The sequence below is a fragment of the Rhinatrema bivittatum genome, chromosome 4 (genome assembly GCF_901001135.1).
Source record: "Rhinatrema bivittatum chromosome 4, aRhiBiv1.1, whole genome shotgun sequence".
Classification (NCBI taxonomy): Eukaryota; Metazoa; Chordata; class Amphibia; order Gymnophiona; family Rhinatrematidae; genus Rhinatrema; species Rhinatrema bivittatum.
Window position 1 is genome coordinate 41,462,418 of NC_042618.1, and position 17,056 is coordinate 41,479,473.

At 39.6% G+C, this 17,056-nt stretch overlaps 1 protein-coding gene across 5 annotated transcripts in view; it reads left to right on the forward strand.

Moving 5' to 3' along the window:
* Positions 1-651: 651 nt before the first annotated feature.
* MARK3 (microtubule affinity regulating kinase 3) overlaps positions 652-17,056 on the forward strand; it is a 160,360-nt gene continuing 143,955 nt past the window's right edge. For 2 of the 5 annotated variants that reach the window (XM_029598014.1, XM_029598013.1), the window contains exons 1-3: positions 654-1,335; positions 5,198-5,389; positions 7,149-7,202. In XM_029598014.1, the coding sequence (XP_029453874.1) occupies positions 1,285-1,335; positions 5,198-5,389; positions 7,149-7,202 (297 nt within the window). In that variant the 5' untranslated portion in view covers positions 654-1,284. Of the gene's footprint in view, positions 1,336-5,197; positions 5,390-7,148; positions 7,203-17,056 lie in introns of all 5 variants that reach the window. The other 3 variants (XM_029598016.1, XM_029598012.1, XM_029598015.1) reach the window with 3 other exon arrangements.

Consider the following 17,056-nt stretch of genomic DNA (forward strand, 5'->3'; position numbering starts at 1 on the left):
GTCCCATTGAAAGGCATTTTCTTCAAGAACAGGAAAAAATGTTAATTTTTTTTCAAAGGCAGGCACACCTGGCTGCTGTAGCCCTGCTATGATTGTCTTGTACTCCTCTTGCTAAATATACATGTAGTATAAAAGGTACCCAATACAACGCAAAGAAGTTATAATGAAAAGTATTAAACTATTATTGTTTAAAAAAACAAACATTTTTTTCAACTTGAACATAAGTAATGGCTCATAAAACAGTTAAATGTATGAGTGTTCCTCTTGGTTTAAAAAACCTCTTCTTTAGTCCATAGACTTTGACAGCTATGATTTACGAAGTTTTTAATTACAGAGCAGCAAAAAAAAAAAAAGGCAGAACCAAGAACATCCCCTAAATGCCTCGTCATTCTTTTTCCATTCTTGAGGAAAGCAGTTAGAACTCATAAAGTTCTGTCTGCCTCACTTTTTTTCTCCAGTGAAAAAAAACAAAAGAATGAATTAACCCAACGATCCATTCTAAGCAATTCATTACACTCCTTTGCTCCGTAACCGATGACAAGTTCAGCCGAAGTCGCCCCTAGCAACAACAGATAGTGTTTGTCTTCCCTCACCAGCCAATCGTAGAGGGAGAGAGACCGCGTGCGAGCCCTGGGGGAGTCGTCACTTCCGGCGAATACTGGGCTCGGCTCTTAGGACCCGTCTAAGAGGAAGCGGGTCGGCCATCTTGGATGGTACAGGAGGGAGTAGCAGAGTGTCCGGACTGGCTAGGAGTAAATAGGTTAACACCCATGGTGAACTCCTGTAACCGTCCTGGAGAAGAAGGATTGCAGCAGCGGGAGACCTCGCTGGCTCCTGGGATTTCCGCTGAAGGAAGCTGGGCGCGCGAGACGAGTCCCCGGTGGTACTGCAGCAGACTGAAGTACTTGGAAGTGGAGAGGCCTGGGTGTGATTGAGTGAATTGTTTGTTTCGGATCTGGGAGACCTTCGCTGCAGCACTGCTTTCCCCCCCCCCCCCCCCCCCCCGTTTTCTTGTTGCACTTCATTTCTCTTACATGTTTGCACTTTATTTATATACGATGAAACCCGTTATTTAAGGACCTTGTGCGATTTCTTGAGAGGCATAAGCTATATGTATATAATGAGACCGGAAGATTTCAAACGAAGACTGCATTTGCTAGGTTAAAAGGACTGGAATACTGTGTACTTTTATAAAGTCTGACTTCGTAACCACTAATCACGTCTAAGTTGCATACGATCGTATTTTCTCATATTGCAAACGGTGCTCAAAATACGTGAGTTAAAATGTCTGCTAGAACACCATTGCCCACGGTGATTGAACGAGACACGGAAAATGTAAGTAGTATGGACAAATGTTAGCTAAGTCTTTCTTATTTTAGCAGATATTACAATTAAATCATCCATAGTGCAGCAAAATAGATAAAGCGTGATAGTAGTTCTTGTAGTATGCACCTGTTGTGACACTGAAGATGTGATACCCATGATGTTAGAGGTGAAGTATACAAAACGACAGACTACTCACAAGTTTCGAATTTGAGTAAATTCAGCAGTCTTTGTTCAGGAATATTTTCCGGTAAGCAGAAGAAGAGTGCTGCTTAATTAGTAATTCATAACTATGTCACTAACTTAACGTTGATTCTGTTGCGATCATGACTAGAAACTTTTTTTATTGAATTAATGGAGCAAAATAATGTACTAGCTCTTTTAATAGAGCAACTGATCACTTCCAAAGCAAGTGGTTCTGGAAGTAGTTGGAACATGTAATTACTTTCTTTTTAAGTACTGAGTGTTCAGTAAAAGTTGAAAATAAGACCATATGAACCTCCAGATTTATCCTTTGAAGAATTTCTTTAGTAAGGAGCCTCTATCAGAATTGACTAACTATTGTAAGTTTTCTGGTTTTTCACTTTAGTGTTTCAATTGTGTTGTGACCTTAGGAAAAACACCCGCATAAAATTTAGAAATAATAATTTTGATTGCAGCAAATGCATTACATAAAAATATCTCAATTTTTGGGGAGAAATCTGAGATGGAAGTCATCTGCTATATACAATCTCACAAACACAAGTTTTGGTCAAATAGGGTTTTTTTCCATACTTGTGAATAAAGGTATGTTTTGTTCTGATGCTATATTATGAAGGACTCTAGGATATGTAGATGTTTCTTAATTATTTCAGTTATGGGTGTAGTCTGAAAGATAACTGAAGAATTCTGGGCACAGGGCCTGAAGCAAATTATAAGGTTATGTGTTCACTATCAGCCTCCATAAACTCAGCTAATTCTGATTTTGTTGTCTTGGATTGAAGTGGCAATTGAGAGGAGGAAATATTTGCAGAAAGAGACTATAGGTCTCTTGGTAACTCAGTAGTATAGGGAGAGGTATAATCAGCAGAAAAAAGGAGGGGATGATAATACCTATGTACAGGTTGTTGTGGAGGCCTTACCTGGAACTCTGTATTCAGTTGTGGAGGCCATATGTCAGAAACTACAGAGAGGGTAGAGGTAGCTCAGAGAAAAGCAACCACAATGGTGTGTAGGGACTATATTAAGTCATATGAGATAAGGTTGAAGGACAAAAATTAGTATACCCGGGGGGGGGGGGGGGGTGTATTATGATACTGACATTTAAATATTTTGAAAAATGTTAATGGTGCATAAAGGGCAGACCTTTTTCAGTAAAAAGGAAGTTGTAGATCTAGAGTTCATGATGTGAAGTTCCAAGGCGGAAGATCAGGAACAATGTTAGGAAATATTTTTTTCGTAGAAAGGGTGGTGGATGCCTGGAATGACCTTTTAAAGAAGGTGGTGGAGAGTAAACTGGTAGCTGAATTAACAAATGTATGGGGTAAGCATAGTGGAGCCACAATGGCAAGAGCATGGAAATGAATTACATTGAGAGAACCTGCAGTTACAACCCAAAAGAAATAGTACTTCATCAAAGCTCAAAGAAAACGTGGGGAGGCTAGCAGTGTGACACTGAATTTGGCCATGCTTGGGATAGTTATGACAGGAGGGTTGAGAGAGAGACTAGAAGTGGGCAGTTGGTGTTGGATTATGTTTGGGAATTTTATATGCATATCTATCAAGAGACTGAATGACAACTGGGTGGACTGGATTGGTGATTTTGGTCTTTATCTGCCTTCATTTACTGTGTTATGGTACTGCACACTGCCTTATGGAGGACCTGGGTTTGATTGCAGGGTAGGTCTTCTGTTCTTCAGGCTGGTTGAGAATGCTGTGGAAGCAGCTTTCTCAGCTTAGGGCCTGTTATTGCATGACCCCCAACTGAGGACTGTCACTGCAGTGACTGTGCTTAAATGAGTTGAAAGTGGGATATAAAATAGGGTAAAGCTTGTTGGCCCCCTTCCACTTCCACCCTGGGAGGTGCAAGGGAAGGCACATGGCATCATAACCCAAAGGAGGCTACTTCCAATGGAACTGAAAGCCTAAGGAGCAGGAAGAAACTACTTGGCCAGAAATGGCCCATTGTACTCTTACTGTTAATACCAAATGTTTCTTAGCAACTCTGATTTTAAACTGTTCAAAACCTTGGCACTAAGCATGAAACTAATTGTATGTGTGGACTTCAGACAGCTAATAGGCTGCTTATTTTTTATGCACAAAAAGTTGGGTTTCTGAGGGCAGGAATATTGATGACGTATGTACTTGGGTTACTTATTATGACTAATGGTGGAAATACTCCAAATGGAAAATTGTTGTATCCCACGATTATTCAAGTTTCTTTTATTTTAAGACATCCCCCACTTCCACAAATATTTGTGTACTATGGCAGCAGAAGAAAAGCTATTTCAGGGTTTTATCTAAGAAGAGGCTAAAGCAGAAACTTGGAGGTTGTATTGACGTGAGGATGTTCCCCATGGGATTGAACTGACTGGTTTCCTTCAGTGGCTGCTAGTCTCAAGGTATTGTAGTGAGCGAATGTCTTAGTGTGTGCTGGTTCAGTCATTCTGTAGACTAAAACTGCCACTGTACTAGGTGAAGGTTTTTTAAATGTTATTTTTGGGGGTGTTATTCAGAACCTGCAGTTTCTTAATTTCCTCCTCCAGTCATGATTGGGGCTGCTTACCCACCACAGTTTTATTGGGTCTCCTTATGGTCAATAACGTGCCATTAAGGTTTGCAGTTAATTCACATGAAGTGGGATCTTTTGGTCTATGCCGTGATCTGTGACCACATGGCCAGTATGGATTGGTCAGATCCAATGCAAATGAGGACATTTCTCTCTTGCTAATGTGGCTGTTCCTAGACATTCAGAGAAATTGAAGGAGAGTTTCTGAAAGAATAACAAGTTGGTAACTTTTTTAATTGATGCTGTGTGTAGTAACTATCGTGTACTTTTGAAATACTTTACTATAGACAGAGGGTATTTTTCATCCTTGATCAATCAGTGTGCAAAAACCACCTTTTTAGTTTGTATTTCCAGTTGCTTCCCTGACGTTTTTGGAGCAGTCTATTTATGAAGTGTCTGTAGGTTAAGATATGATTGACAGATTATGCATGTCAGATCCAAACAGAGTGGATACCAACAATACAACTAAGCTGAGATGGGCGAACCTTTTGGCCCAAGAGCTATTTTAAGAGCTGTGTCCGAGTGGGGGAGGGGAGAATGTGTCCACCCAGAGATCTAATGGCCTGAAGATGCCATGTCTGGTTAGAAGTGAAATGCTGTAGCCACAGTGGGCCAGGACCTGACTTACCACTATGGGCTGAATGTCACCCACGGGCTATAGTTTGCCTGTCTCTGCTGCAGAACTAGCTACGGATGTATTTGATAAACATGAGTTTGTCCCTGAAAGGTTCAGTGTTGTAGTTTCTAATATTGTACTACATAATTGTTTCAGTTTTTTAAATACTTTCAGTAGTCTGTTTTATTTGTGTGCACTGTTTTGGATAAAGGCAGATTTTGATTGCTGTGGCCTAGATCTTGAGCACTCTGTGTGGTATGTAATAAACTGAGAATTAGTAAGAGTTGGCTATGAATTCTGTTTAGTTCTTTATGTTGGCCATACATTTCCAGTAGCATTGTGCTTTATAAGAATTTTACTTTTATTAAATTCTTACTGTAAGGTTGTAGGAAATCAATTATTTCTTTGTTTTAAAAAGAGGTTTAAAAGCTTGGGAAAACATCCTATGTACATGTTTAACACAGTTTTTTGCATTCTCTTTTGTGTTGTAGCACACATCCCATGGAGACGGACGGCAAGAAGTTTCTTCTCGGTCTGCACGCTCAGGATCTCGCTGTATAAACTCGGCAGCATCTTGTGCAGATGAGCAACCCCATATTGGAAATTATAGGCTTCTTAAAACAATTGGCAAGGGCAACTTTGCAAAAGTCAAACTGGCCAGACACATCCTTACAGGCAGAGAGGTAAAATATTTAACTCAGACTGGAAACATAAATAATTCTAAAGCTAGTATTCTGCAGTTGATGCAGTTTTTTTGTGGCATCCAGGAACATCACGCTTGAAGTTTATGGTCTCTCAGGTTAAAAAAACCAACAAAAAAACCCAAACTTACTGTAGTGCTCAAAGCTTAGCAGCACATGATTCTTTCAGGAATTGATACTAGTCATTTTTATTGTCTGATACTTTCAAAATGTAATATCATCATAAACCCAATGTATTTTTGGCTGTGCATCTAACTGAGGGGATAAAAATTTTGAACAAGAATATTGAATAAGACCTGATAGAGTAATATCACGCAAGCAGTTCAAAGTCTCATGTTGACCAAGTAACTGTTATCTATAGAAGCCTGCTTTAAAAAGGATATATTGTCTAACTTTTCAGCTAATGCTTTACTTATTTATGTGAACAGGTTAATGCTTAATTTGAGGGAAAACTAAAGGGAATTTGACTTTTTTTCTTAGATTTTTGTGGGTTTTTAAAAAAAATTCTTCAAAGATTCCTGATCTTATTCAAATAAAAGCAGTAGTAGTGAAAATGATTTAATTTGCAAAATAATGTGGAAATTATTTCTGTCTCAGAGATGTTTAACAAAAAAAAAAAAATTATATGCAGAGACAAAAAGTTCAGCAGCAACCCTGAACGTATATAGGAAAGAAATAGCCCTCATTCTTGACACAGTAAATAATTCATGGAACAAATGTTTAAATACTGGGTAAATATCTTGCTTGGGCATTAAAGTCCATTAACCCTATGTGAGATTATCTAACTTATATGCATGCATGAAAATACAACTGTGCCATCAGAGAGAAAAACAAAGAAAGGTGACATGGAGGATACAGGAAGAATGAAGGTTATAAGACTACATTAGGAGATGCAATCTAATACTGTGAATAACTGGGTGGTGGTTTGTTGCAAGTTTTGGCCATATGTGATACTGAACCTTGAGACACAAAGAAGACTGGTGTATACATACATGGATGGCATGCTTGTCTCCTGTATCCTCAGTAGCTGAATATTTGATTGTCTAGCTAGCTGAGATCCCAGTAAGAATATAAGACCTGCTGTAATGGGTCAGACCAAGGGCCTATGAAGCCCAGTATCCTGTTTCCAACAGTGGCCAATCCAGGTCACAAGTACCTGGCAGGATCCCAAACAGTAGATAGAGCTAATGCTGCATGCAGTCGGGGATGGATAAGCAATGGCTTTCCCAAGTCTACCTGGTTAGTGCAGTTAGTGTAGCTGGGTTAAAAAAAGGTTTGGATACGTTCTTGGAGAAGTCCATTAATGGCTATTAATCAATTTTACTTAGGGAATAGCCACTGCTATTAATTGCATCAGTAACATGGGATCTTCTTAGTGTTTGGGTAATTGCCAGGTTCTTGTGGCCTGGTTTGGCCTCTGTTGGAAACAGGATGCTGGGCTTGATGGACCCTTGGTCTGACCCAGCATGGCAATTTCTTATGTTCTTAAGGTATATAAAGTACCAAATGTAAACACAGTAAAAGATTTTGAATTGATAACTTTTTCTGAATATAATACATTAAAACACTTTCTGATATTTGCGAGATGATATCAAATGATGTCATAATTGCCCGATTTTAAAATTTCAGAAAACTTTTTTGCAATGGCATATGTTTGAGATTTACACGATATGTACCTCAACATTATTAAGGATTATATTTTTAGTTTGGTACCATTACATTCAGTATTTTTTTTTTTCAGGTGGCAATAAAAATAATTGATAAAACGCAATTGAATCCAACCAGTCTACAAAAGGTAAGTGGTTTTAAAAATGTTTTCAGTTATAAAGATTTAGGTTTTCATTGATAGTGAAAGTAGATGTTGTTTAACGATGCTCTGGTACAGAAAATGGCCATGAATTATTAATTGTAGCAATAATTGCATTTGGAGTGAATTTTAAACAGTTGTGGATACCTTGAAGTCGGTATGGTTCATCACTTGAGGCTTTAATATCAAGAGAGGTATAGTGTGGTGTTTAAATAATTTACAACAAATGCTGTGAAAACCGTCCAACACAGTGAAAAACTGGTACAGGTGTTCTGTGCTGCTCTGGTGCCTGTGGCAAACTCCTGCTCTATATCTGCAGTATTTCATCACAACATCAAAAACAGAACATTTTAACATTTCATGATTGATCCAAACCTGCATAGGCAGGACGTGGTCCTATAGCTTTCAGCAATGCAGACTGAATTGACCAATTTGGTTTGAATCACGCTGATCAGTTTTATAAGTGGATAACTGTGTGGTCAAATAGTTGCTTGCACTGTGGGTTTTTTTTTTGTTTTTTTTAATTGTTTACACACAAGTGTAATTCCCAGTTTAACATAATACAGATAAGGGCTGTATTCCAGTCTTATCACAAATGTACAGTTGTGTGTGCATAGGTGAATATTGGAGATCACACATCCTGAATCTTAAAGATTTGACTGTTTCAGAACACAGGCCCAAAATGTTCTATCATTTCTGCATATGAGCTGAAATGTTTGAGGAAAAACTTTTATTAAATGTGGTGACTGATTTTATTTACTTTCTTTATAACGGATAATATGATTTACAGAAGACCAAATATTTTGGAACTGTTCTTTTTGCTTTGGATTGTTCTCCCATTTGATGTTTAATTCAGTAAATATACTGGCTTTGGGTTGTTTTTTTTTTTTTTAATTTCTGCTTTAAGGGATCACCCCCAGTTAATAGTTTGCAGTTTGACTAGAATAATATGGAGAACAGGTTAGCTCAGTGAAATTCTTGTAAATGGTTTTTCAGGAGGAATTACATTTTGAAGTACGGCTACTACTATTAAGGATCTATTTAGTGCTACAGGGTGTGTGCAGCACTGTACAGACATGCAGAGAGTCCCTTTTTCATGGAGCTTACGGTCTGATTGACAGACACATTGAGGATGGATGAACATTTGAGGAGCAAATATGACTGTTAATGTGGAGTCAGGATGTTAGGCCAGCATTCTCTCTCTCCCTTCTCTTTATCCATTTTTAACATCAATAGAGCTAAAGTTTCAGTGGTTTGGCGTGGGGAAGGAGGAGGTATAATGGAGTCCTAGGAGTGAGGAGGAAGCTATGGTATTGTAGTAGGTGAAATGCAATGAATTTCTCAGCATTGAGGCTAGATGTCACTTTAAAAGAGCAGAGAACTTCCAAAAGCCACAGACAAAATTCGAAGAAGTTTCAGCAAGTAAATTTACAGAAATTATTGGTAAACTTAACAGTTTTTGCCCAATGCTAAAATGCTCAAATACTGTTTTTAAATGCATTAAGACTTGACTATGCAGCTTTTGTCTCCCAAGTTAGTCAAGGATATGTTCCGGAATTTTTTTAAAAGTTGCAACTATCAGACCAGTTCTAAAAATAAGCTAGTCTGGACTCTTCGGACACGAATAATTATTGGCCTATCTCTAATTTAGCCTTCATTTCAAAAATACTGTAAAAAATAGTGCTTAAACAGTTTCAGTCCTTTCTAGATGATTATGCTATTCTTGGTTTGCATCAATATGGTTTCCATGCTAGACACAGCACAGACGTATTATTACTTTCGATTTTTGACACATTCCGTAGAGGGTTTTATTTGTTTTTTTACTTCATATTTATTGAATTTATAATGATACAAAGGACATTCCTTGCACAGAAACATAGAGAGAGAGAGAAGCAAACAAATTGTATAGCAGTAAAATATAACACAGATCTATTCTCTCCCACTAATAAACACCAATAAGAAGGGGGGAATCAGAAATAGAGGAGAAAAAAGAAAAGAAACTTATTTAAAGGCAATTAGAGCATGAATATAATCACCAACATAAAAAAAAGCCGAAAATACATTTCTCTGTAAAGACTCTGGGTTAATATTGGGGCTACCCCTTCTAGAACACACAAATTCCTTCAACTGGTCAGGTTAAAAAAAAACCCAAAGGTTTGGAACCTAGCTACAACACATTTGGAAGGATATCTTAAAAGAAATGAAGCTCCTAAAGCTAAAACCTCAAGGGCAAATTTTAAAAGCCCTACGCATGCCGAGCCTATTTTGCATAGGTCAGGTGATGGGCGCAAGCCCTGGGACGAGCGTACGACCCCGAGCTGAAAAAGGGGGTGTGGCCAGAGGCCTCCGTAGGGCCTCTAGGCCGGGGGATCGCGCACCCAGAGGCAGGCGCAAATTGAAAAATAAAGGTTGGGGGGGGGGGGAGGGTGTTTAGGTGGAGAGGGGAAGGTGGGGGGGGTGTGGAAGGAAAGCGCTCCAATTTCGGAGCGGCCTCGGAGGGAACAGGGCAAGCTATCGGGGCTCCCCTAGAGCTTGGCGTGCACAAGTGTGCACCCCCCTTGTGTGCGCTGACCCTGGATTTTATATCATGCGCGCGCATGGTATAAAATCAGGCGTAGATTTGTGTGCGCTGGGTTGCGCGCACAAATCTACGCCCGCACATAGGTACTAAAATCTGGCCCTCAGAGTGCAAAGAAAGAAACCCTTTATCTTGCGTTAGCTCAGCTAGGTCAGGATAAATTCTGACCGAGCCTCCTAGAAAAGAAACATTGAAATTCAAAAAAATAGGACTTCATAGCCAAAGAAATAGCTTGCTCATAATAAAAAGATGCTGTATATAAACTACTGAATATGATATAGTAAGATTATAATTCAACAAAATAACATCATATATATGGGAACTTAAATGTGTTAATTTTTTTCAATATATATATATATATTTTATTTTTTATGTAAAATGAGCAGGAATCTCATAAAATGCTGAGTATAGCAATTGTAGCTTATTCAAAGCTTTAAGCAGTCTACCACTTTGAGACTGTAACAGTAAAAATTTTTAATCATTGATTCCCGTTCATTAAATTAGATGTAGGACACATAGGCTTTCTGTTTAGACTTATTTTATGCCTTTATAATACCGAACCAAATGTACCTTGAATTTTTTTAACAGGGATTCTTTCCCCAGAGTAATTTTAAATCAAAGAGCAACCGCTCTTTTGCCCAGAAAACACCGCCGTAGTGACAGACTGGAAATAATCAGAGCTACCGCTCTATTTAGGAGCCGCCGCTCCGCTTTACTTGAGCTGCTGCTTTGCTTAGGAGCCACCGCTTAACTTTGCCCAACACGGCTCGTGTTTCGTAAAAGTACTTCAGGGGCCTGTGATAATTATGATCATGGTCCTTATAATGTAGCGGGGTTCTGCGTCCTCTTTTCCGGTACAGCGTTTCCCGTAAGGATCGTACCGTATATATATGATATTTTGTTGAATTTGAAACATAATAAAAAGATAGCAACTATGTAGACCTTTCAATTCTTCAAATAAGAAGTTTAATTCTTAGAGTCAACATTCAATTGAAGTTGAACTTCTGAACTGGAAGCTTGACTTGGAGGGTAGGAAAACCACTTTATCAACAGAAGGTATCTTCTCTGCAGCAGTCTTTAAAACTTCAGGGAAGTAATGCCTAAATGTCGCTTGAGGCAATTCAGCCATCACTTTGGGAAATTTAGAAACTGAAATTTGAAAAAACATTTTTAGGCATTCTTTACAGTAAGTTCTGGAGAACATGTGGCCACAGATTTCCATCCATTTTCCTTTTTTTTTTCCCCAACTTGTGTGTGTTGCTTTCTTGTCAGTAAGGCTTGTGGCATCAAGAAAATACACACGTGACTATATGAGATGCAGGAAGATGGTGTCTTATCAACATTAAATGTAGGATTCTGTGTGTTGCAGTGGCAGATTTTGGCCATGTGCTCTGTGGAGTACACCTTGTCTAGTCTTGTTAGTGATTGTTTGGTTTGTTTTTTAAAAATGTGCAGCCTTCTAAGAACTTTCAACACATTTCTCTCCATCTTTTTGCATTTGAAGACCATTTACTTTTCCTTCATGTTCAGCGATTGTAGTGGATATAACTGTGAGAGCAGATAAAGACTGAAGGACCCTTCTAGTCAGCCCAGTTTCAATCTTGCTGCATTGCCAGAGGCTCCAATTAATCTCTGGCTTTCATCTCACTTCTTTGCCTGTACTTATCCCATACAGTTTTGAATTCCATTACCTTTTTCTTTTGCATATCTTGTCATAATTTTTCCTCATTTATGTTTTATGTATTCAAAATAAGGACATAATGAGTGACAGTTTAGGGTTTTTTTTTTGGTTTTTTTTGAGGTTGACACTGTTGATCTTTTGCTATTTCCACCTTTTAAACAGAATTTTACATCCAAGGGGGCAATAAACTACCCACATGGATGCTAACTCTGCGGATAGTTTTTACTCATTGGGTTTACGCCTACAATGAAAACTACACTTGTAGTTAGGCTTGAATTATTGCCCAAGGAAAAAGTACACACAAAATTGTAGGTACATTACATAGCCAAACAGTATGTGTAGTTTTGAAACTGCTTGTGTTATTGCCTCCCCAAACCTAACCTTGCCAGCGAGGTCACATCCAGTGTAGGTAAAATTATATGCGGTACTGAGTTACACGCATAATTTTACTAGGCTAGAGAGTGGGCAGTGTTCAAACAGCCCTTTCTATGGGTAAAACTATCTTTTCCCTGCCGAAATGCTTTGAAAATTGCCCTCCAAATGGTCAGGAAAAAGTCTGGAAGTATCCTAAATTTGAAGTTCTTGGTAATCCTGTATCAGCTTTCCTTTCCATCCATCTTTGGTCTATTATAAATTTGACTTGTGGAAAAATCCGTCTTTAAATGAGAGGAAACCTAGATGCTGGGGTACAAGCTTACTTTCTTACTTATTCCCCTCCCCCACTAACAGTTCACAAAAGTCCTCATGAGGCACTCCATGGCACCCCAGCCATTTATATATCCTTATCTGGGGTTTCGTCAGAGGGTGTTGCCCTAGCATGGGGTTGGGGGTACTGATGGACAGTCTGTCCATGTGAGCGGGTAGGTAAGTAGCGGGCATACCAGGGTGGAGGGTATGAGTGACTGCAGGGTATTTGAGTGGGGAGAGCGGGTATATTAAGGGAAGCTAGCTCTATCCCCTTTGCACTCTCCATGCCTGACTGTTCTCTTCTTTCCTACTCCTGATTTCCCCTTCTCTCTCTCATTCTTGTCCTCCCCTTCTGAGGTTGCCCTCCCTCACCACATCCTTTCCCCTACCTTGATGCCAGGACCCATTGAACTTTGGCTGGCAGAGCCCTGGGCTCCTTGTAACTGTGTGGCCAGTATAGTGTATGATAGCAGTCCAGCCCCACTACCTACCTCCCAGCTCTGTCAGATAGTGGACTGCATGTAGTGCCTGCTATGCATGCACTGTTCACCACAGTTACCCCAACAAGCACACAGACAACTTCCTCTTATTGTGTGGTGAATAATGTTTGATGCTTCTTTGACCAAAAATGTAACATTGAAAGAGCAAATAATGGTGACAGGGAGGGCAGCCTTGAGAGTTTCACTGAACCCTAAATTTTCATAGTCCTGGTGGTGGTGATGCCGCATAGCTTTGTAGTACATGAAAGTCAGGCACATTGGTAGTGAGAGTCTGTTCTGCAGTAATTGATATTGGAAAGGCTGAAATTAAGGAAATGGATGACAGGAACTGGCAGCATAGAAAATTAGTCTGCAAAACTAAACCTGCTGTGATGTACAAAATTCTGTCAGTTTTACCAACCAAGTTCCATATAATTGCAGAACATGAGAAGCCGTTGGCAACCTAACAAGCTTTTCAAGTACAGTGATGTTATCAAAGTGAGTCTATTATCGGTAATACCCAGGGGAAGAGCAAAAGCTTTTTCTAAAACGTTTTATGAGCTGAGGAAAGCAGGTAAAAGCAAAATAACAAAATGGGGAGGGGGAGTCCAGTTTAGGTGGAAAGTAGAAGAAAACCTTTTTTTTGTGATGCAGTGCAAATAAATAGAGCTAATTGGGGGCAGTGGTGGATCCCTCCTTAGCCTTGAGTTAAACCATTAAACCATTTTATTTATAACATAGTTCACTAGAATGCTCAAAGTGTAAAACAAATTATAAAAACAGAATAATAAAATAGTTCAAACAAAACTTGTATCATTGGTGTTGATATCACATTTTTCCAGTGAAGTCTTCAAAGAATACTACGGTACATTTTGGCATTTATATTAAACTGGGAGATCCTGGATTCTCTATTCTTAAACTGGTAATGGAATCCACACCGGAGGGGGCGATGCTGCACCTGGTGCTTACCAACAAGGACAGTGTCTCTGATGTAGTGGATGAGAATCTGGGATCTTGTGATCAGCGGATGGTGAGGTTCATTATTAAGGTGCAAGAGATGACCAGCAAATTGGGGAAGTGCCTCAAGGAATTGTTAGCTGAATGAGAGAATCTAGGAAGTAGAAGAGCAGTTGGCAAAACTAAAAGGAGTTATTAGGGCAACTAACCTTTTTGTTAGGAAATTAAATAAAAGGAAGAGGAAAGAGGCAGCTATGGTTTTCTACAGAAGTGGCTGAACAGGTAAGGGAGAAATGGTTAGCATTCATAAAGTACGATAGATTGCAGAAAGAGGTAAATAGGCAGCAGTATCTGGAAATGCTAAGAGAAGCTGGGAAAGTAGTGAGGAATGCAAAAATTCAAATTGAAGGAAAAATAGTAATAGAAGGAAGTGCAAAAGTGGCATTGTGAGGCTGAAGTGAAGGAGAAGAATGTGTAGAAGCTGAGGAAAAATCAAAATTGCTTCAATATTTCTGTTCGGAGTTCACTGTGGAAGGGCCTGAACCCCATAAAACAAACACAAATAAGATTGGCAATGAGGTAAACAGTAATTGATTTTGAGAACAGTCTGTTAATTAAACTTAAAGTAGATAAGGTGATGGGATGCATCTCTATGTCCTGGCAGCCCCATTGTTGGCTCATCTTTTCAATGCTTCTTCGGAGACAGGAGTAGTTCTGGAGAACTGTTCATAAAAGTGGAAGTAAGGAGGAGGCAGGGAACTATAGACTGGTAGTCTATCCTCTGTGGTGAGCAAATTAATGGAATTGCTACTAAAACAGAAGAGTGCAGTTTTTGGAATCCAATGGATTGCAAGATCCAAGGCAGCATGGTTTTACTAGAAGTAAATCTTGTTAGATGAATCTGATCAATTTCTTTGTCTGGGTGACCAGAGAGCTGGAATAAGGGAGCGTGCTAGATGTAGTGTACTTGGATTTTAGTAAGGCCTTTGACAATGTTTCGCATAGGAGACTTATAAATAAATTGAGTACCCTTGGTATGGGTCCTAGAATGACTGACTGGGTTAGAAACCTGCTGAATGGGAGACTACAAAGGGTAGTGGTAAATGGAGTTTACTCTGAGGAGGGGGTGTTACTAGCGGTGTACCTTGGGGATCAGTCTTTGAACCAGTTCTTTTAAACATTTTCGTGAGTAACATAGGATTGTCTGGAAAGCTTTGTCTTTTTACCAGTGATACTAAAATCTGCAATAGCGTGCAAATTTTGGAAGGTGTGGAAAACATGAGGATTCTAGTGAAGCTTGATGGTCTAGAGTCTGACAGCTAAGATTTAATGCTGAAAAATGAAGTGATGCATTTAGGATGCAAAACTCCAAGGGAGATGTACAGTATTGGAGATGAAATTCTTCAAAGCAGAAAAGAAAAGTGGGTTCTGGAGGTGGATTGTAATTAAGGTGGCCAAACAAGTAGATAAAATAATGGCAAAAGCCAGAAAGATGCTTGGTTGCATAGGGAGAGGAATGGTCAGCAGAAAAAGGGAAGTGATATTGCCTCTTTATAGGTCACTGGTGAAACCACATTTGGAACACTGTGTACAGTTCTGGAGTCCGCACCTTCAAAAGGAAATAAACAGGATGGAGTTGGTCCAGAGAGTGGCTACTAAAATGGTCAGTAGATTTTGTTCTAAAGCATATGGGGATAGACTTTAAAGATCTAAACATGTATATCTTGGAGGAAAGACGATAGAGGGGAGATATAATAGAGGTATTTAAATATCTTAATGGTTTCCATGTACTGGAGGTGTGCCTCTTTCAATGGAAAGGATGCTCTTGAACGAGGGGTCATGGGATGAGGGTGAAAGGGGGTTAGACTCAGGAGTAATCTTAGCAAATATTTCTTTAGAGAGGGTAATCCGCTTTGAAGTGTCCGAAAAGCAGAATGCAAATCAGATAGCTATGTAGGGTGGTAGATGCATGGAATGGCCTCCCATTGGAGGTGATGGAGACAACAATATCCAAATTCATAAAAGCATGGGATAAACACATTGTTTCTATGTTTGTGTGCGCATCAGTGAAAGAAATACAGCAAGTATAGAAGTACAGTTTGCAGGTAATAGATGTCCTAGATATGGCTTTATATTATAGGATATACAGATATAACAGCAGAGCATAGACTGTACAAGTGTAGGGTCTGGTGATTGAGCATTATACAATATGTTACATTGTCATGTTGCAACTGAACAAGTGCCAAGAGCATTTGAAGGAATGCTATGACTGGTGGTCTGGAGAGGGTAAGCAATAATGGGAGGGCATTTTAGAGTGGCTCATAGAGGGATCTGGTATTGGAGATTAGTATATTGGGTTCTGGTTGGAAGTTAAAGGAGCTCAGGCTTCAGAGTTCCAGTTATGTGGTGGAGGCTGCTTACAAATTCCAGGTTTTCAGTTTTTACCTAAAGATGAGGAGGTCAGCTGTGAGTCTGACCTCTAGTGGTAGGGAGTTCCAGAGGGCGGGGACCAATCCTGTGAAGATTCATGAGTCACATTTCCTTGGGGGCAGGAACCACTAGGCACGCTTGGTGTAGTGAGTGCAATGGTCAGAAGGGTGTATATAGGGTGAGTTGTTTGAGATAAGATGGTGCCAAGCCCTTGAAAGCCAGGACCAGAATTTTGAAAATAGTATGGTAGTATATTGGCAATTGGTGTAAGGTTTTCAGGAGTGGAGTGATCCAGTCAGTTACTGGTGTTTATCATAGTCCATACTGCTGAATTTTGGGTGGGTTGTAGCTGATGGGTTTGTCTTAAGCCACCCGATTTAGAGGGAGTTGCAATATCTAAGCGGGAGATTATTAGGCCTGGATCTCTGTTGCAAAGGCCAATCCATCAAAGATGGGACGGAGGTGGCATAATTGGTGCAATTGGAAGAAGGCTGGTTTTGTTACAGATTATATTTGGGCTTCTGTGGTGAGTTGGGATTCTAGTTGGACGCCTAGGCTACAGCTTCATGGCTGACAGAGTTGATGCCTCTTCTAAGAGTACTCTAGCATGACGGTGACTGCAGGCCTTTTTATTGATCCATAGTACCTTCGTGGGTTTGGGTTTTGTTTTTTTTTTTAAGCCTTCACCTTTAACGTGTTGTAATAAAGCCTGCTTGAGATCCTTTTGAGGCAGTTGTTTAGATTAATGATTTCTTGTTCAAGATCTGGGCCTAATTGAAATAGGAGCTGGATATCATCTGTATAGGCATGATAGAGCATTTCAGATTCTCTAATTAGTTTTCCAAGTGAGGCAAACATACAGCAGCATTACATTACACCAAATCACTCTTAAGGGGAATCTCACATATTGAGTAGTTTTCTTAACAATGGTGCCTGCCTCACAATTTTCCGGCAGCCTATCTCATCGTGTATACCCTATCCACAGCCTTCCACTTTCCTGAGCCTCATCTTCCCCTAGTAACCACACTGG